The sequence below is a fragment of the Pyrus communis genome, chromosome 10 (assembly GCF_041283825.1).
Source record: "Pyrus communis isolate YQ-2024b chromosome 10, ASM4128382v1, whole genome shotgun sequence".
Taxonomy (NCBI): Eukaryota; Viridiplantae; Streptophyta; class Magnoliopsida; order Rosales; family Rosaceae; genus Pyrus; species Pyrus communis.
Genome location: NC_142574.1, coordinates 19,397,110 through 19,417,813, shown reverse-complemented (window position 1 = coordinate 19,417,813; position 20,704 = coordinate 19,397,110). Strand labels below are relative to the sequence as shown.

Here is a 20,704-nt window from a genome sequence, read left to right as displayed (position 1 = left end):
TTTTGTCAACTTTGTTAGAATTTTCGTCAAAATGAATCACGTGCCTTGCATGTGAAGCTGAATCAAGGGGCAAATATGAAAGATCAAATGGGAAAAATTGTAGCAACGGTTCCTCAACTTTAACCCAATTGGAAAAATAGTCCCTCAACTTTATCAACTTTAAACTAATTGAAGCAATGATCCTTTCAACATGACTCGTTTTGACAGAATTCTGACCGAGTTGACTAAAAGAATCATAGCTACACGTTTTAATAAGTTAAGAAACTAATAATTATAAACTTTTAGTTGATAAACTATTATTTTAATTAAATTAAAATTAAGAGAGTATTATTACAATTTCCTCGAAAAATAAAGAGGAAAGAGTGGGAGATTCCTTATAATATCCTCGTGCGTTATTTTCCCTTGGCTTCGTATCCCCACCCACGCACGAATTGTCACTTTTTGTCCACTTGCCCAGTTTGCATAAAAGGGGGCTCTCTTCAATCATCACGAGAAGTTGAAATTCGAAGAGAAGAAGAAGAAGATGGAGAGCGCATCAGAAATGGTGCCATTTCCACTGCTGATGACGCCGATCGAATCCAACTACAGAGCCTGCACCATCCCCTACAGATTCCCCTCCGACAACCCCCGCAAGCCCACGCCGACTGAGCTCTCCTGGATCGACCTCTTCTACAACTCCACCCCCTCCTTCAAGTAATCATCCTCATCCTCTCCCCAACATCGCAACCTCCATCGTAAACCCTATTTCTTCGGTTTTCGTTAATGTTTGACTGGTTTTCGGCAGGAAACGAGCTGAGTCCGACGCTTCGGTCCCTGATGCTACGGCCAGAGCTGAGAAATTTGCTCAAAGGTACACATTTTATTGATTGTTTTGCGATGGAGTGAATTGGGTTTTTGGAAGCGCTGCAATCTGTTTGTGTTTTTGCCTGAAAGGTACACTGAAATACTTGAGGACTTGAAGAAGGATCCTGAAAGTCACGGCGGCCCGCCGGATTGCATTGTAAGCTCCAAGTTTTGATTTGATTTGATTCTTCACTTTCTGTTGTGTTGTAGTAGTGATGATATAACGCCGTTGTGTTCTTAGCATTGAACTTTTTGTGATTTGTTTGGGAAATCTAGCTTCTTTGCAGACTTCGTGAGCAAGTTCTTAGGGAATTGGGATTCCAAGACATATTCAAGAAAGTCAAGGTGGGTGCTTTTTAACTGTTATTGGACGCTTTATTAGTCCATCTGTGTAGATAATTGATTGACTTGGAATTTGGAATTGCAATTGCGATTAAACGCATCAGGATGAAGAGAATGCCAAGGCCATATCCCTGTTTGAGAATGTAGTGGATCTTAATGATGCTATTGAAGATGAAGTCAAGCGGGTAGAGAATCTGGTTAGAGGAATATTTGCCGGAAACATATTCGATCTTGGTTCTGCACAGGTATGTGATTTTCTTGTTGTAAAACTAGTAAATATTGGAAATTTGACTACTTGGGTTTTGGTGACAGTAAACTTAACATGCGTCAACTAATTCTTAAGGATATGCATGATACATTGTTTTTGTAACACTCCTTCCTGTTGCTAAAGCTAATCTTCATAGTACTTCATTGGAAACTACTTGACATTTATCTTTTTTTTATGTTCTTGAAGCTTGCAGAAGTTTTCTCAAAGGATGGGATGTCCTTTTTAGCTAGTTGTCAAAACCTTGTCCCTCGACCTTGGGTTATCGATGACTTGGACGCCTTCAAATTAAAATGGGCCAAGAAATCTTGGAAAAAGGCAAGTTGCATTTCTAAGTTATAGTAAATATTTCTGTAAGTCTGTAAGAATTTATGCCATTGTAGATGCTTCTTATGTATTAACCATTTATCTCTTTAACTTCACAGGCTGTTATATTTGTCGACAATTCTGGTGCTGATATTATTTTGGGTATTTTACCATTTGCAAGAGAATTACTCCGGCGTGGGACACAGGTTTGCTGTCAAATCTTGTTCATATTCAATGCATCTGGTTCTTATGTAGAAACCCCAGAAGTTTTTCTAGTATCCTCTCTTTCTCTAGGAAAAATAGCTGCATTCTTTAGCATGTATTTTCCGAACTTGTTTCTTCCTGCCAAATAACAAAAGGCATGAAATTTATTATGAATGCTTTGTGAATAAGTTGCCTTGCTGAGCATTTTCACATGACTGCCTCTTATTATGCAGGTTGTGTTGGCAGCTAATGACTTGCCTTCTATCAATGATGTAACTTACACTGAACTGATTGAGATTATATCAAAGGTAACAGACTTGGTTGACATGTCATCTTTTTCAAAAATAAAAAAATCTTGGTTGACACTTGAAATTGATATTATGAGTGGCATTTACCAGTTGAAGGACAAGAACGGAACTCTCAAAGGTGTTGATACTTCAAAGCTTCTGATTGCTAATTCAGGCAATGATTTGCCAGTAAGGGGGTGGAAATTCTTAGTTTGTCATCAGATTGAATTTATGAGTCCGTTGCTGGACTATGAATATTGTTATAGTTGTATAACATTAGCCTCATTGGCTTCTCAATTCCTTGTAGGTTATTGATCTTTCAAGAGTGCCACAGGAGCTAGCCTACTTGGCAAGTGATGCAGACCTCGTTATTTTGGAAGGAATGGTAAAAATCTAAAAACTTTCTTGGATTATTACTTTCATTGGCTCGTAAATTAAATGTTGAACTGATTCCTTATCGTCATAGATGAAGTCATGAATGACGTATAATTGGAAGTTCTATTAGATTTGTTGAATATTTTGAGATGATGCAGCTTGACTCTTCATTGTTTTAATATAACTTAATTGCTTTTGACAGGGTCGTGGGATAGAGACAAATCTTTATGCGCAATTTAAGTGTGATTCCCTAAAGATTGGGATGGTAATGCTTCGATTCCAAATGTTGTTTGCTTCTAATGACTACTTAATAAGCATTTCTTTCTGCAGTATACTAATATTATGCAACTTCTGTTTGCTTCTCTTCTTTGTTCCAGGTGAAACATTCGGAGGTCGCCCAGTTTCTAGGAGGAAGGCTTTATGATTGCGTATTCAAATACAACGAAGTTTTGTTGAGTTGATTATGTTGATTGTTGTTGCCTGTACTCGTAACCAAATTTATTCCAGGTCATTCAGTACGTGAAGTAATAGGTCTTAGCTACTGCAAGAGCTTATACGTTTGAATTTTAAAAGTCAGCTCTCCTGATGAATAATCTTAGCGACTATTAGGCATGGTTACAATTATTCTCCCATACATGGTATTGTTTCCAGGTGACACAAAATCAACCTCTGTACTGTAGTTTCAATATGAAATAAGAAATTTCTGTTCTTATTCAGTCGACCTGATAACATTTTGTGTTTAATTTGATACATGAAAGAGTAAAATATACATGATAGAAGTGCTTTTACTATGAATATGTGGAAATTCTTCCGTTACTCAGAAGCGCTTTAATTTTTTTTTTTTTGGCCAAACAACGCGCTCGCACTTTTTAACTTTTTTCTGCCAAATGCATACAGTTTTTCTACTTTCTACTGGCCAATGGAAAATGTAGTATTTTCTCATGAATTTCTTTGCCATTTTATTGAAAATTCATCACTTGTGGAAGTAGAACACAGAAGGAAAGAAAAGGAAAAACAATGGTTTTCGGTCATCAGGGGACATCCAATTCAACATATCATTTCTTTTTGGTAGGATATGAAGCCATCTTGTTAATACCACAGATTCCTTCTGGTTTCCCTGTGTTCCTCTTCATCCTTATGTATCCCTTTTCTCCCCACTTTGGCCCCCATGAGTTCTTCACAATGATGTAATCTAACCCCTTCTGAGTTCCATACCCGACCGCTGCTACACCGTGATCTAGCTCGGTTCCACAACGCCCGTTGAAAACCCCCTGAAAAACCAACAGTTCGTCCTTCGATTAGTAAATAATTAATGCATTTTAGGCATTAATAGAACTGTATATGGACACTAGCTCACCCCGCTATAGAACTGGAAATCTCTGCCAGAGGCCTCAATGCCCACGCTGAGAGGCTGGTTTGCCAGTGCCTTGAGGAGAGCCTGTTCGTTGTTTTCCGGCACATCTTGGTACCCGGTGATAGTCACTACGTCTGACTCCGCCTGAAGATAACAAAATCAAACGTAAGATTAAGAGCAGTGATGATCCGCTGATAGCTAAATTTTGATCTGAAAACATATGTTTTACCTTCTTTCCCTCACAAGTTCCTTCCTCCATAATGTAGGGGTAATCATCCTCCTTGTGGAGCCCACCGTTGGAGATTATGAACTCAAATGCATAATCCATCAAGCCTCCGTTGCAGCCATTGTTGAATGCTTTGTCGCAATCTATCAGCTGCTGCTCAGACAGGGATGTTAGGTTTCCTGTGACTATCTGGTTTATGCCCTCAACTGCAGCAACAGTGGAAAATGCCCAACAGCTACCTGCATTTTTATCATCATAACTCATTTTTTTTTAGAGAGAGAGAGAGAGAGGGTAATTGGCACTCTACATCGACTGTTACTGAGGAGCTAATTTCGCCTAATCCTCTTAGGCTCATATAAAAAGAAGAGAGAGAGAGATAGAGAGAGAGATTTCACATACCACATGAACCTTGGTTCTTGATGGAGGTTACAGCTCCTTTCTTTCGCCAGTCCACGGATTTGGGCAATGCCTCTACATCAAAATCCCGGTAATTGAAATCTCCGGTGGACTCTCTCCTTCTGGGGAACTCAGCCTTGAGACCCAAGTACTTGCTCTTGAACTCCTCATGGCTCAAGTCAGCAAACTCATTCACACCAAGCCAGTAGCTATCGACGTCGAGGTTCTTATTCCTCTCATCAATGTGCTTCACGTTGTCTCTGAAAATCTCAAACCTATGCAGCTTCTCCTCCATGCTTTCATAAATCTTGCCATGCTTCGATATCCACTTCTCGAAAAGCATGATGAACTTGTCCATGCAGGTCAAGTCCTCCGGAGAATATCCCACGATCGAGAACTCATGAGCCAGAGCAGAACCGAGAAAGAGAGGCACAAGGAAGGCGAGAAGGGAAATCTTCGAAAATGCCATTTTTTCGACGAGAGAATGAGAGAGGTAAAGAGAGGAAGAGATGGATGAATGTGAGGGAGGGAGGGGAGGGAGTGGATTTATATAGTGTTTTGATACTCGTGATTAGGTTGCTTTCAAGTGAAGTGGTAGGATTTTTTTTTTCTACAATACTGAGCCTTTACGGTTGGTTCTTTTGGGCAGGCTTTTGTCCCAAGCAAGCTCATTTGTTTAAACAAAGCTATGATTTACGTTCCTTTTTCCCTTTTTACTCAGTTAGAGATAGTACCTGTACAATGGTTAATATTAGCGAGAAACATTTTGATTATCGAAATACAAAAGAAAATTTCTCACTTGCTAACCGTTAATGCCAAGTGCAACATAAGTCGAGTTTGACACTTTTTAACTTTTTTGAGCTTCTTTTCCTAATTGTTGTTTTTTTTTTTTGGTCAATTATTTTCCTAATTGTTAGGTGTATTTCTGAATTATACACCATCTTCAATCCTTAAAGTTAAGTCATGAGGTGCTTTCACCTTGGTAATTCTTTTATTTTTGAAAAATACTACTATTTTTTCTTGGGTAAGATGTTAGGTCATCTCCAACCAACCCGGTCAAAGGGCAATAGGACACAAAAATCGTCTCCAACCGAGGACTAGGCCAAAGGGCTTGTGGACCCCACCGTGCCAAAACACCCAAATCAGGTCAACCAGCCAGCCCTCCAGCCCAGCCCACTTACCCTCCAACGGCTACCTGGCATCAACATGACGCCAGCTAGCTGACGTCAGGTTACCGTTGAAATTTGATATATATATATATATTTTTTTTGGATGAATTTAAAAAAAAAAAATTTAATTTGTTTTCTTATAAATACCTAAGCCATTCCTACACCATTTCTCACATACTTTTCACATTTCCATACTATCCGAAAAATTATTGAGATTATATAAAGATAAGAAATCCGAAGGCTTATTCATTTAGCGACTAGTGGCACTCAAAATATGTCCGAAAACCTTATTTTAATATGGTAGTTTAATTTAATTAACCATATTAATTCAATTAAAATAATAAATTATTGAGGGGGTTATGTTTAGCCTATGGCCCTTTGGCCTCCTGGGTTGGAGATGAGTTTTTCATCAAGGGGCTATGTTTGGCCTATGACCCTTTGGCCCCCTCAGTTGGAGATGGTATAAAATATGGTTTGACACTTTTCATTAAAATATAATTTCTTGCAAGAATATAGGGTTGAACATGGTCCTTTGCCCCTCCTTTGGCTCTTTGCCCCTCCTTCGGCTAAAAATGATACTGATGAAAATTTGAGGCAAAGTCACGGTTTTAATAATCACGGTAGAATGTAGATACAAACCTTCTGTCAAGTTTGTTAGTTAATGTGCTTCCCTTCATTCAATTTCAAATCTTATCTATATAGTTTAGATGTGTTCGGTGTATATTATTTTATCGTTTGTATAAAAGTAAAATCATAACAGATTGACATGAATTTGAGTTTCGTGATACTTTTCGGTTCGTCTTACGGTAAAAGTTCACATTGTATAAAATCATGTCCCGAAGCTTGTTACCAATGCTCCCTTTTTTGTGTAGTGTCATAGAGTCGCATTGAAAATTCAAAGCAGTCTACCTTACTGTATGAGACTTGATTTTGGTGGGTAACTTCCAAACTAGGAAAATTCGAGGCAGAATCCTACCACTGTACAATTTGATTTTCTTTTTTCGACAAAATAAATTCATCGCCAACACAGCAAATTTATACAAAAAGAGCGCAACTACAAGGTAAACACAAAAGTGAAGGAAACGAAAACTACAAACGCATGAGATCGGTCCAACCAAAGCCCCAAAAGTGAAGGAAAACAAAACTCCAACATCCTCCAAAGAGCACCACAAAGATTGCATCTAGATTGATGTGGGACGGAGGAAGAACGGAGCCAAGTGGGTTGATGGACAGCAGGGAGTGGAAGAAATGGGAGATCGGAATTGAGGGCTGAGGATTGTGAAATCTAAGGCAAGAAGGGGTGGAGGACAGGGAAGATCACAACGGACAGCAGGGGGAAATGCAAGCTAAGGGAAAACGAAAGAGGAAAAGCAGCGGATTGCCACTGACCCTGGCCGCGGGTAGGGTCATTGGCGTCAAGGGTTGAAGAAACGGAACACTCACACAACGGCAAGAACTCTCAGAGAGAGAGAGAGAGAGAGAGAGAGAGAGAGCAAACGGGACAGAACTGTAATCCATACAATTTGGTTGTTTTGATGGTAAGTTTCAACCTAGTGGCTGTCAAAAGTAATTAGAACAAGTGATTTCACAGATATTTACACCAGAACATGAGTAGATTGAAGATCTCTTACACCCTTATTTTTGTTGAAATATTAATTTAAATGTCGATCGATGAAACTCTACGAGAAATTCGATGGATGAAATGTCAATTGGTTACGTTTTACAAATGGAACTCATCAACAATCACAACTAAAGGCAAATGTCGGTCGATGAAATTCTACAAGAAATTTGCAGTATCTATGGAAAACTAACCTTGAACCCACTAATATTGAATGAATTGAACACAAATTACAGGAGACGAGTATGTTACTTGTCAATCTAATCTGAATTTTGAATAAGTATTCATGACATGTATGGAGAATTTGAATGGAGAAAGACAAAAATATCTGAGTAACATAATCCTTTACACTGACTGTAGAACTAGGCGGAGATGGCGAAATGAAGTCGTCATTACCTAACCTTCCCAATTGAATGCAGATAAACCGCAACCGAGACAACGCTGGAAACAAGAAAGAAGCATAGATCAGCTATTGTTTTTCTCATGATGGCTACACTGATGTTTCCCTTACTTTTATTGTGAAAAATGGTAACTATTTGAGACCAGTGATGTTTCGAGAATACCACTCAAAACGATGTTTCGAGTGATATTTCTCATGATGGCTAAACTGATGTTTCGAGAATATCAACCAAAATACAAACACCTACTACCAAATTGTAAAAAATATCTTTTGACAAGTTGATTATGGCCAAGCCACTCCCAACCCAATACATATGGCATGGCACATGACAGAATTGAATGGGTCTGTAGGACTCAACTATTTGACGATAAAGTATAGAACATAGATGTTTCATGTGAGCAGAGGAAACTTACGTCGAGCCAAGGAAAAAGGCGAGGGATAGATGAAAGCCAAATAGAAACACAGAAACAACTGCTGTAAGAAGCATTGCCACTGAAGTAGAATACACCTGCAGAAAGTAGCTAAATTAAGATCGAATTTTCTTAGAAGGCCAGGAAATATTCAAGGTGTGATTCCAACAAATGCCTCATAATTTTAAAACCCACAATATATGAAATGCATATTGTTAACACAAGTAGGCCATTGACAATGATTTAAAAATGCATATTGTTAACACAAGTAGGCCATTTACAATGATTTAAAAGACAGCAGCCCCGTAAACCCCTCCACTTTCCATACGTATGTAAATCAAATTAAATGTAAGAATTTTGTAATAGGATGCCTAAGCATAATTATAGGCCATTATAAAGAAGCATGTAAAAGTACTTCAGTGAATGCTTCCCTAAAATCAAAGTTGTAATTCCGTGTCTTACCTTCACAATATTATCAGCATACTTCATAACCATAGAGACAGCAATACCACTGCAAAGGAAACAAATATAAGTAATCAAATAGAACACGATAGGGAATATGCACAACAAGCAAACAGCCATTGATAATTTGATAAGAAAAATAGGATACATAATCGACCTGAGTGCGTGGTTGAAAATCATGAGAACTGTAATAAAAGAGTATCCGTGGAAGAATCCCCTGAAAACGCATTTTCGAAGGCAGGATATTTTAGCAATGAAGACAAATATAACTGGTAAAGCAAAAGACCCAACAAAGAGAATAATCAGAAATGGAAAACAGAGATTAAATTACTTGTTCATCACTGCATCAAAATCTTGAACCAGTATAGCAACAGCATTGAAGGCCATGCCAAACACGTACATCCAGAAGTTCTGCACATTTATATTCCTTGCAGGACGCTTTTTCATTATGGCCTGCCAATATTATATAGAATATTTAGTCAACCATAATGTTTTAAAAGCCATTAGTGACAAATCTAAACCCAAATTTTGATAAAATTGAGTACGCTGGGTAAGCTATTTGCACATTTTGTGATGCTTTAAACATGAAGCAGAGAACAAGCTGTTTACTTAAAAAGTCACCTCGGTGTATACTCCAGCAAAACCACTTAAAAGTGCCATCACCTGTTACAAAAACAAACATGGCAAGCTATAAAAGGGGGGAAATAACAAAATAAACAAATCAGATTAAGACTTTCAAAATGTTTGAGAACTCACAATGGCCATCACCCAGCCTTGGAATGGAGTTTGGAGAACACTGTCAGATCTGCAAACAGAATGCCATTTTAACAAACTTATTGAACTAACTCAAGCAGAAACTTTTATAAAATAACAATTAAAAAGCGGTGAACAGTGTTCTCTACACTCTGATTTTCATATATAACTAAGGAATCACAATATCGGCAGACGAGTTTAACTTTTTAACCTAGAGAAAATATGAAGGATATTTATGACTTGAGTTCCTCCATGAATTCAATAAAATTAACTCCCTATCATCCACATGAGATGCACCATGGATCAATCACATGATAGGATTTATTGAGATTGAAAAGCCAACTAACCAGTAACAGCAGTCTGCCGAGAGACAAACTCATCATAAATTAAATCAGATTACTGCATGGAAAAATATGGCAGTTAAGACACTTACTTTGGGTTCAGTTGTGCAGTAGTGCACCCTGCACATAGTATAATGAAAGCGGCCCATTGAATCTCACTTAACCTGTAGTAAATACAGGTAGAAACAAAAGCTCATAAGAACTGTATCTTCAGCCAACAGTATACAGCAGCACACAAACTAGGCAGCTTAGCTTAGTCGTATTTACTTACTTTCTCTTGAGTATGATTCTGTATAAAATTCCAGTACTGATAATGTTGAAGTTCTTCAGTATTTGATAACCCGGAGCATCCACGTACGCAAAGATATAATACTGCCACATACAAATGAGCGCTGGATGAAATCACACTTCAGAAAGTAAAAAGACCTAACACACTGATGCAAAAGAAAACATACTACCGCAACCAACCTGAAGCAAATTCTTGATTAGGTAAAGAAATGCCGGAATGGGGTACACAATAACTTCATCCAGCTTTGCACTCAACCTAATTCAAAGACAGAATACAATCATGTAACTTCGGGTTTAAATCCCTTTACGCCGCCTATTACAGTCATTCATCAATACCCAAAACATTATACAATGAACAGAATCGAGTTCTCCCGTAACATCACTATAACTCAGCAACAGTGCACAAGTTATACAAAAGGTAAAAACCTGTTATCTTCAGTAACACCTTCATTGCTCCAGATTCGTGCCAAAGCAGCAAGCGATATTGCACACTTCAAAGCCTCCACCTAATTCCCAAAACACAACCCATTTCAAGTCAAGCGAAAAGCCACATTACAAAGCATAAATTCCTAAACTTTAATGTAAATTGTAGCTTCATCTGCCTCAGTACTCACCGAGAAATTTGCAGTGGTGACACTGTATTCATACTTCCCAGCCCGCTTCGACCACACAATCAATATTGCTTGTGAACTCGTGAAAACGGTCAGAGCTATCGTAACAGCCGACCTATTCCAATCAACCCAATACCACTTATCAAATTAAATTAAATTAAAAATACCAAAGATTTGAGTTAATTGGAAGAAATAGAAAGATTGGGCACACTTGAGCTTCCACTTGGTGAGATCCACTGGCTTGACCCGCAAGCTTTCGAGGTCTTGGGGGGCTGAAGATTCATCTTGATCCTGCAATTAGATCAAATTGGTAATAAAAAAAGGTTGAAAATTTGAGGATTATAGCAAGAAATCTGGTAACTTATGTGGAAATCACCTGATCTTTGAGCTTCCTGTACTCCATTGCTACGCTCTGTTTGGTTTTCTTTGTGCCAATTTTGGTGGTTTTCAGATCCCCACAGCCATTGGAGGACACTGCAGTGAGTGAACCACAATGAAGAAGAAAACCGACCGAGACGACGTCGTTTGAGGCTGTTCTTTCCTGTTTGGTCTGAACTCGCAAATGAAATGACCCGAGCCCAATAAGAAACAGAAATCGGTTATTTGGTTTCGCACACTCCTGTTAATTTATGAATTTTGATAATTCATAAATAAAGAAGAGTGCGTGAAGTGAAAATATGGGTGTGGAAATCGCTTACATGTATCTAAGGAGGCTTCGATATGCATTCAGAACATGTTTAATGTTTTTAGAGTACATTTACCACATATTTGTACCATCATTTGTATCATTTCTTTAATAAAGATAGAGTCCACCAACATATGCGGGTCTCATCTCTATTAGAGAGATGGTACTAATATGTGGTAAGAGTAGCACTTTTTATGTTATAATTGACTTGAATATGATAACTTAATATAGTCTCGTCTGGTAGAGGGTTGGACTAGAATGAATAATCTTCCAAATGAAGGATAACTATGTTTGGATGAACTCTAAGTACTCATGAATCTGACAATAGGAGAAAGATTGATGCTAGTGAATCTTCTCCTAGGAGCCGGCCTACATAGAGAGAAAAGATAAATGTTAATAACCTTAAAGTTTACTTTCTCGGTTCTTATTTTCATCTTACAATGCTGAATGATAATCTAAATTATCTATTTTGTAAAAATTAAACAATTTCAATCATCGCGTAAGTGTATAACGAAAATGAGAACCGAAAAAGTAGAGCAGAAGGTAAGTAGCATCCCCTTTGAAAATCTCATTTATTTAGTATACTAAACAAATGTCAAATTGCACGCTAATTAGAAAATAGGAATTCGGTGTGAACATAAAGATTTCATTTGGGGACCCGAAAGAGAGAGGTGAGAGAGACTCAGAGACACAGCTGACATAGCAGAAATTAGGGAGGAAGAAGAAAACTTATAGCTCATTGTTTAATTTTCACATAGTTTTCAGTAGTTTAAAGGGCTCTTTTAAAATGTGTCAATATTTGTTGAAATTTACTTGTCATTTATCAAGAAACCAGTACGTGCATAAAATAAAACACATGTTTTGTATCCTTTTCAATTTCTACAATTTGTGATCACAAAACAAAATCTTATATGTTACATCTTTTTAATTTCTTCATTTTTATTTCTCTCTTATCCAGCAATTAACAACACAAATTCTACACTTTTATTATTCTTTGTCTCATACATGTTACCAGGATGTTAATGTAATAGTATATCAGGTCTATTATATATTGGTAACAATACGTGATTGACTTGAGATACCGATACAATGAAATTCTCAATGTACATAAATGCATGTAACTATGTGAAATTTGACTATGTAAATACAAGGTTAGACTAAGAACTAAAGGAAAGACATTTAACATTATAAATTTATAAGTTTTCATTTACTTGACACAATGATTAATTTGAAAATCAAACGATTACAAAAGGGTTTACTTGAACACAACACGATTATAAATGAGTCGGTCAACTACAAAACCTATTAACACAAACTATCAACCGTAATTTAGATATAAACTTTGAATACATGCAATCTTTCTTAAATCACAATGTCAACCTTTGTCATGTTTTTATACCATGTGTCATGTTAGTAAGACGCGTGTTACTACTTATTAAATAAACAGGTTTAAGTGCATGTGGTCCAATATCTTAGTGGATATGATGTTGAGTTTTTACTCATATATCCCGGGTTTGAAACATTCCTCATTATTGTAATAGTTTTGAACCGTACCCCTCCCCTTAATAATAATAAAATTTAAATAAACATGTTTAAATCAGTAATTGAACAACATTGCAAGCAATGTTAAAATACAGAGGGAATGAATGGGAGAATGACTCATGTAATTTGCAAGCAGCAGATCCAGACTTTACAACCGACAACTCAAAGGTGGTCCCTCCTCCTCCTCCCACGTTTTAGGGACGAAAGTGATAAATTGCTAAAAACTGTGCCTTTTGCTACTGTAACTCCCAAGTTATTGTTTTATTCTCCTTTTTTTTATTCTTTTTTTTTTTTTCTGTTTGTTTTTATGTCAACCAACCATTTCATGCCAAAATATTGGGTTATATTCTTTGTTCTAGTAACTTAAGATGTCGATGTATATTATGATATTTACAATGATGACTGCATCCTCATCACAATGATTGGGTAAGCAGCAACCCATCCATCCTTTTTAACCCTAAAGCAACAAGAATTTTGACCTATAAAAAAAAAAAATCAAGAAATTGAAAGATGAAAAATGGTTGCTTAGTCATGCATGGTAAGAATGTGAGGATGGAAATTTAAGTAGAGTTGTTTGATAAAGACAACTCATGAGGTGGGGTGAAATTAAAATACAAGAATCTGATCATTTTGTAACAGTTGTTGTAGAGATGATGTGATCCATTCTCGAACACAAAACATGTGACATGGCAGAACTTGGTATTACGAATTCACTTCAATTATATCGCACGTTGGACTTATTGTGAGTCAAGTAGACTTATGTAGTGGATTCTCACTTTTAATAGTGTGATCAAAAGATACAGATACTTGTATTTATATTCGATTCCTAATAATCTCTCTAATTAGAGTAGTTGGTTCTCCTAATTCTTGACAAGCTGTAAACAAAATGCTTATTATATTTGCCAAAAACAAGTCTAAATTAAAGGAACAAGGCATGATTTCACCCTATTTAAGAACATTATTTTGGACTTAAACCCTAAATTAAGTCCTTAAATTATCAAGAAAAAAATATTAATAAAATCTCCCAACAATGCTGAGAAACTCCCCCACACACCCTGTCCCCCATCACAGGAGGAGAACGAAAAGGCTGTAAAATGCAGAGAGAAGAGAAGAAATCCAAATTGAAAAGAAACTCCATGGACCCCACCACCCCCACCGTGGCCCCACACATCACGAATAAGAACAGCCTGTGAGATGGAGCTGTGAACGCTATATTTCACCACCCCACACACATGACCTTCAAAATAACACACAAACAAAACCCCCCACAAACCACATTTCCTCCTCATCCTCCTCTGGTTTTCTCCATTTTCTCAGTGCTCGAATTCTCAGAAAAATGCCCCCAAATCATTCACTTCCAGTTTCTCAGGAACAATTAACAGATCAGCCCGGGCTGCGCAGGCGGCTGTCGTCTCTGTCCCTGAAGCTCCAGCCCATCTCTTCACCTGCAACCTCATGGGCACTAAGCCGGTCGAAATCGGTTTCCGCCATGGGAGAGTACGCCGGAGGATCCATTAGAAAATGGTGGGTCCAGAGCTGGGCATGGATCATGTCCAGAAAACCCATTTTTGCCCAGGATCTGGAGATGAACGAGGAAGAAACCAAAGTGCTTGGATCCGACAACAGAGGAAGCTGGAGGCATGTGTTCTACAAAGTCCGGTCGGAGCTCAAGAAACTCGTGGGCTCTGATGTCGGAAGCCTGCCACAAACTTACAGGTACAATTTTGACGATGGGAGGACCAAAACCAAGAAAGTTTACGGCTGAGATTTCATGGGTAAGTGTTGGTTTTTGAAATTAATCAAGAAAGTTGGGTCCTTTGTGGAATTAATAAGAGATTCGACGGTACAAAAATTCGATAGCAGATCATCAAAAAGTACTACTTGCTAATGTTAATCTTTGTTGTTGTTCCAAACACGAAGATCATTTGTACCAATGTAATTAGACTATGTTGCTGTTTTTTGATGTTCTTATCTTTGTGTCATGTGGGATTGTTGTTATAGAGGGGTCGGGTTGAAAAATTAATGGTGGTCTGAGGGTTCTCTGCAATTTGTGGAAAGTTGAAGGAGTGGTTGGCAAAGGCAGACGTGGTTTGATCCAACAATGGAGATTGCAGAGGTTGCTGCTTATCATCATAAAATTAGAGACCATTTTATTGATTAGTAAATGCTAAATATCATGTTATTATTTTAATTTTTTTTATTTACGAATAAATTATTTTTGCAGATTCTCTCCTATTATTTGTAAGTGTTAATTTATGTGCTAGTTAATTTATAGTAAATGAATTATTTATAAATTAGCTGTTCTTTCTTCTTCTTCCTCCTTGAGATCTTGCTTAATTCAATCATTATCTCTTAATCTTGTGTATTAAGAAAGTTAGGATCTTATGTGATGAAAAGTCAATTCCAATATTGGTAGATCTAAGACGTGGGATGCGTGCCTTTGGACTCAAGTTTGCTCTTTTTAAAAAAAAAAAAAAAAAAAAAAAAAAAATTGTAGAGAATCTCTACAGTCCAGTCCTTCATAGGATACAATATCTTAAAATAAATTCGAAACCACTCATATTACAAATGTTTCTGCATTTGTAGTGATCGAAATTTAAAACGTCTAAGTTTACATTTCGTTTCTGTTTCTTTTATCAATGGACCACCTTTTTAAGATTCTTTTTTGTTTCTTTGGTAATTGGTCAGAATAAATTCCAAAAACAAAGCAATATGGTCAGGATGGGCACTGCCAATGGACAGTTGGGTTATGAAACAAACGTACGCGTTTTACAAAAGAACCAACTGTCGTTATATGCTAATATAATTGTTGCTAGCAGAACGTACTGACAAATTATAAAGCATTCTTAAAATGTTGAACCGACGCGGTGCATTATTTGGTATGAATGCAAGCGAGCGTGATGGAAACCAAGTTTTCCAGACAAAGATTACCCCATGAAGACTCACCTCCTGTCCTGGAATTCGTATCTGATTTTGCATGGTGGGGTTCGCATGTTTTGTAAGAATTAAATTCCTTTGGATTTTTGAGAAAAATAACAATAATTGAAGACAAGCCAGTTCCCACAACCGAGTAGGAAAGTGTCGGTGTATGTTCTGTTGCACATTCTTTTTTTATATAACACATAAAAAAAGTAAGAAACAACTGATTAGTTATTAGTGTAAATAAAACTTATTAATTATTTAATTTTGGAATTTTGAGTTTGTGACCAAATCCTGGATCACCGACTAAATAGTGGACAATTATTGGAGGGTCAATTGGTAATGGCTGAGCTGCCAAATGCTAATTAATCATCAATTTTCAACCCTTTTACTACCAACTTTACAGTTAAGTTAATATTAGAAGCAAACCACAATTTCACCCACCCCTTTCGACACCTCTCTCTCTCTCTCTCTCTCTCTCTCTCTCTCTCTCTCTCTCCCCGTTCAACTGCAATTTCATGCTCCTCTCTCTCGAGTTCCTTCAAATATATCCATGGCCGGCCTTAAAGCATCTACAAATTGACAAGAGAACCGGTGGGAGAAGTTGGGAAGGAGGACGCCAAGCTGCCCAAGTGAAAGGGTGGTCATGGTGTTAACCCTAAAAATTACCAAGCATATGTAGCGCGCAGGCTGAGTAACTAAGAGCTAATTACGTTCTTTTTGTAGTTGGTGCGGAAGTGTCAACTTGTCGCCGAGTTGAAATAGGCAAGTAATATGTATATAGTGATGATGTCGAATCACGCTATTGACTTTTGGATCGAGGGACTACAACTAAAGAAGGAACATTCCCAGCCTAGGGTTCTTAGAACCTAAAGATAAGGTTGCTAGTCTCACTATGAAGTTCAAAATCCTTTGCACCCGGTTTGTTGGCTTCAACTATATTCATGAAAATATAAGTGCGTCAAACTGAATTAGATTGTAGGACAAAGGTACCCAAAATAAATGAGTGACTTTAAGATGAAAGTCGTTTAGCCTAATGAATGCCGAATCTTGAAATACCTCAGAGTAACCAATCATAGAACAACTCACTTCGCTGGGAAGTTGATAAGGTGACCTCTTTTGGCGAGAAAAATTAGAAATTCTTCGCTAGCTGAGACTTGGATAGATAACAAACGAAGATAAGATAGTGTTGTTTAACCAAACTAAAGGTCTCTTAAGCTAGGCAGGTTCTACAGTTCCATTGTTGTTTAACCAAACTAAAGGTGTCGCTGATTGTTGAGTATAGTGATATTTAACCAAACTGAATATATGTTAACAGGAAGAGGTTAGTGAGCAGTTAGTGTTTTCTCAGGGTGCAAGAGGGTTTTAATCATAAGGATCCCTTCAAAGTCCCTCGATCATAAGGACTAGATTTGGGCTGCCCCTGAACACCATATGCTTATGGAACTAACGTTGAATCGAGAATCAAAATTTCTCACTTCAGATTACCCATTCCCAGGCCTAACTTATATTTTGGGCCCAAATGCATGGTTTGTGGTTGTTAGGTTTATTTTCACTATTTGCTTCCTTTTTTTTTTTTTTTTTTTTTTTTTGGTGGGTGCACCGGATTTGGACGAGGCTAAAATAAAAACTCTTATTTATAGGGTAAGCTTAGATGTGTAGTGGAGTTTAAGTAGAAAAATTCCAATTAATATTAGAAAAATTCAACTAATCTTAATTAAAATTAACTTAATTGCCAGGATAATTTTGACTTGGACCTTATATAATATATACCATAAATACTAATAAACCATGGTAATGGAGTCACAAGATAAGTAAGGGTATGCTTGTAACAAATTTTAGAATGAATAATTTTTTACAATAAAACGCTTCTTATTACACCATAAAATTGCTAATGAGTTTTAAAAACACTTGTTATGTAGAAAGCAAAGCACTTCCAACTGTAACTCTCATAAAAATTTTACTAAAAGTTTCTACTTAATTATTGTAAAGACACATCTAGTAGAAGCATCTTTCTCTTATTGGAATGACCGAATGAGGTGAGCACTTCTATTCGAAGGTGCGAATAATGGAAAAGAAGAACTTGAGGAAAACAAAATTACTAAATCAGCGGAGACAAAAAGATGGTTGATAGGCAAACAGCTCGTTTAATTTTGTAGTGCGTACGTACGGTGGCATTTGATGTGTCTCACGAGGAGATGGGTTTTTCCACGTTAGGCATGTACACCATCGAGAGATCAGATCTTTTGCACTTAAATGGGTGCGGCTTCTCATTGTCTTGAATTATTGTTTGACACATATTAAGTTTATGATAATAAAATTAAGAAAAGTTAAGTTTAAGTTTAAGTTTATAAATACGTGTTAGTCAATGATTAAGGCTACAGAGAGGTCACATTTATTTTAAGTGCAAAAAATTTGATGTATCACCACCTAAACAAAACAAACAATGCATGCACTTCAGTATGCACTAAATAATACAAGTAGCAAATTAAAATAATAATTATTAGCACTCTATAGATTTAGTTAGTACGCTTTTTATAAAAATATTTTTCCTTCTAAATAGAAAAAATTTGAAGAACACAATTAAATTTTTAGAATGTTAATAAAAATTTCCTACGTTAATAATAAACCAAAAATAATTTTTGCGCATTTTTTTTAATCATTTAGAAAGGAAATTGTTATAAGTTATAACACTTTAAAAATCTCATTGGACACTCCTTATAAATGCATTTTTTTAAAATATAAAATTTTTAGAGTGCCAATAATAAATTTCTTTTAAGAAAATTATGTTAAATCATATGACACACCCCGACCGGAATCAAGGCATGATGGCCGTCACGTGAAGGTGACATAACCACAAGTGCAAGTGATGAAAGAAAATTGTGAATAAATAAAAACCAAAACTAGAATTTAATTAACAAATAAAGTGAGTGCACAGTAGTGGTTACAACCCATAACTACAAATATTCAGAGCATAGATAACATAAGGGTAAAGCAGTCGAACGAGAGAAGTACTTATTACACAACTAGAGATAAGTTCCTATGTTAAGATGGAGATACGTCAAAATTACCAGTTATTCATCGTACGCCACATAGATAAATCAACTAACTAGAACTTGAAGGGGCGAAAAACAGAAGGGTAAGTGGGTACAAAAATAAAGGTTTATAAAATCCATTTAGTTTTCAATCATACTAAACAAGTATAGTTTTCAGAAAATCATACTACGTATAAGTATGAAATCAAATGCATGCCAACAATAAATTCAGAAAGATGCCACAGTAGGATATCTCAACGGCAATATGAATATAATCATGTGCTCAACAAGTTATACTAGCACGCAAGTCGGAGTCACCTAATGTGACTTGTACGACTGCACCTATTGCTCATCCATCTAAGCTAACACACAAGTCGAAGTCACCTAATATGATTTGTAAGACAAGACTAGGTGTAATAATATACGCTCTGGTGCTACAATCACGTGAAGACTAGCGCTATGCACGTCACCTACAAATCGAAGTCGCCTAATGCGACATGTACAACAGGACTAGCACCTACTTGGATCTAAGGCGAGCGCGGGCTGTGAAGCGAACATCATGTGAAGGACTAGCCCTGGCCCGAGGCGAGCACTAACACCTGTGCAGCAATGATGAGCGAACTATATGAATATGAGCATGCCATAACTCAAACATTATAAACAACATAACAAACTCACATGTATTTACCTGCGCGTCCCATAGAATTACATAGCATTATACAATAGCATAATATTTACCAGCAGGTAAAATGCATATGAATATGCCATGATCAAATAAATAAATCTCAACCACATAACAGCATTTTTTAAAATTATATAACTCATGACATAATATGCATAAAACAATTTAAAAGCATTTGTGGAAACTTTTAAGTTTATATATATACACACACACACGAAAACAAAATGCCCACTCACTGGTATGTCGTAGGATTGTAGCCCACTAGTCTCGCTTGTCCACTTACGTCCTCAGGGTATGTTTCCCCTATATGCGAAACAACTACTTATAATTAATTAATATGACATATATGGAAAAACTTGGAAAAACATCCCATAACTTGCTCAAACGGAAGCTTGAATATATGAAAATGTTCTACTCGAAGTCATGGACATGCACGTAAAAACCACTCACCGGCCGAAGGCCGATAGAGACCTCACGAGCTGTCCAACCCACGGCCATACACGCGACCATGTGCAGGCACGCGTCTGATAACGACAATTAGGAATATTCCGCTAAACTGACAGAATATTCCATTAAAATTTAACGGCATTACCTGACGCCGTTAGAATATTTCGTCAACTTTGACAGAATGTTCCTTGTCTTCTCCGGTGAGCCTCGCCGTCTGGTTTCGCTGGAAACAAGAAAAACTCCCCGTTTTCTGAAAAATTTTCAAAACTTCATATCGTCTTCATTTCTCAACCATTTTTTACGCACTTTTATATGGAAATGAAGGGAATGAAGAGGAGAACAAGTTTGTACCTTCAAAAAGTCTAAAAAGTGGACGAAAATTGTCTGAAATTAGCTCGAAGCTCTCGAACCTTATTTCAACTCCTTGAAACTGTGTGTTCTCGCCTTAACTCCACTCCAAACTTAGTCTAGGGTCTCCCTGGAGTTATGTGGAAGTTTCCCCGACCTTCAAAACCTTGGAACGCAGTTGAGATCACGTCGATGTAGAACCCACCAAGTCGGAGCTTCCGAGTTGCTCCTCGTTGACCACTCAAAACTAAACTAACTCGTGATCTGAGGGTTGGTTGAGTTCGTGGTGACGAGAGGAGTGTGATGGTGTGGTTTTTAGAGTCGATCTACAAGGTTTTGACGTTGGTCTTCCTTGTTGCAAAGAAAGAGAGCTTCAGTGAGGGAGAGAAAAGTGAG

General features: G+C 37.1%; 4 protein-coding genes across 4 annotated transcripts; 2 read left to right on the top strand and 2 right to left on the bottom strand.

The window, feature by feature from the left end:
- The first annotated feature begins 364 nt into the window (after positions 1 to 364).
- LOC137727873 (damage-control phosphatase At2g17340) lies at positions 365 to 3,338 on the top strand. The gene is made up of 12 exons (XM_068466710.2): positions 365 to 693; positions 785 to 850; positions 934 to 1,000; positions 1,120 to 1,188; positions 1,290 to 1,430; positions 1,640 to 1,768; positions 1,876 to 1,962; positions 2,194 to 2,268; positions 2,359 to 2,436; positions 2,555 to 2,632; positions 2,825 to 2,887; positions 3,000 to 3,338. The coding sequence occupies exons 1-12, from the start codon at positions 524 to 526 to the stop codon at positions 3,081 to 3,083; spliced, it is 1,107 nt and encodes a 368-aa protein (XP_068322811.2). The 5' UTR covers positions 365 to 523; the 3' UTR covers positions 3,084 to 3,338.
- Positions 3,339 to 3,556: 218 nt separating this feature from the next.
- Positions 3,557 to 5,113, bottom strand: LOC137727874 (cysteine protease XCP1). Its single transcript, XM_068466711.2, has 4 exons — positions 4,602 to 5,113; positions 4,206 to 4,441; positions 3,980 to 4,120; positions 3,557 to 3,893 (listed from the first exon to the last, which is right to left on the bottom strand). Exons 1-4 carry the CDS (start codon positions 5,065 to 5,067, stop codon positions 3,678 to 3,680), a joined length of 1,059 nt encoding a protein of 352 aa, XP_068322812.2. The 5' UTR covers positions 5,068 to 5,113; the 3' UTR covers positions 3,557 to 3,677.
- A 2,452-nt stretch (positions 5,114 to 7,565) lies between these two features.
- Positions 7,566 to 12,270, bottom strand: LOC137728704 (CMP-sialic acid transporter 2). Its single transcript, XM_068467447.2, has 14 exons — positions 11,027 to 12,270; positions 10,862 to 10,941; positions 10,654 to 10,765; positions 10,466 to 10,545; positions 10,220 to 10,295; positions 10,023 to 10,123; positions 9,844 to 9,915; positions 9,414 to 9,462; positions 9,279 to 9,320; positions 8,989 to 9,110; positions 8,815 to 8,874; positions 8,658 to 8,706; positions 8,199 to 8,293; positions 7,566 to 7,826 (listed from the first exon to the last, which is right to left on the bottom strand). The coding sequence occupies exons 1-14, from the start codon at positions 11,051 to 11,053 to the stop codon at positions 7,778 to 7,780; spliced, it is 1,014 nt and encodes a 337-aa protein (XP_068323548.1). The 5' UTR covers positions 11,054 to 12,270; the 3' UTR covers positions 7,566 to 7,777.
- A 1,815-nt stretch (positions 12,271 to 14,085) lies between these two features.
- LOC137728705 (uncharacterized) lies at positions 14,086 to 15,100 on the top strand. The gene has a single exon (XM_088677104.1). It carries the CDS (start codon positions 14,214 to 14,216, stop codon positions 14,640 to 14,642), a length of 429 nt encoding a protein of 142 aa, XP_088533230.1. The 5' UTR covers positions 14,086 to 14,213; the 3' UTR covers positions 14,643 to 15,100.
- The last annotated feature ends 5,604 nt before the right edge of the window (positions 15,101 to 20,704 follow it).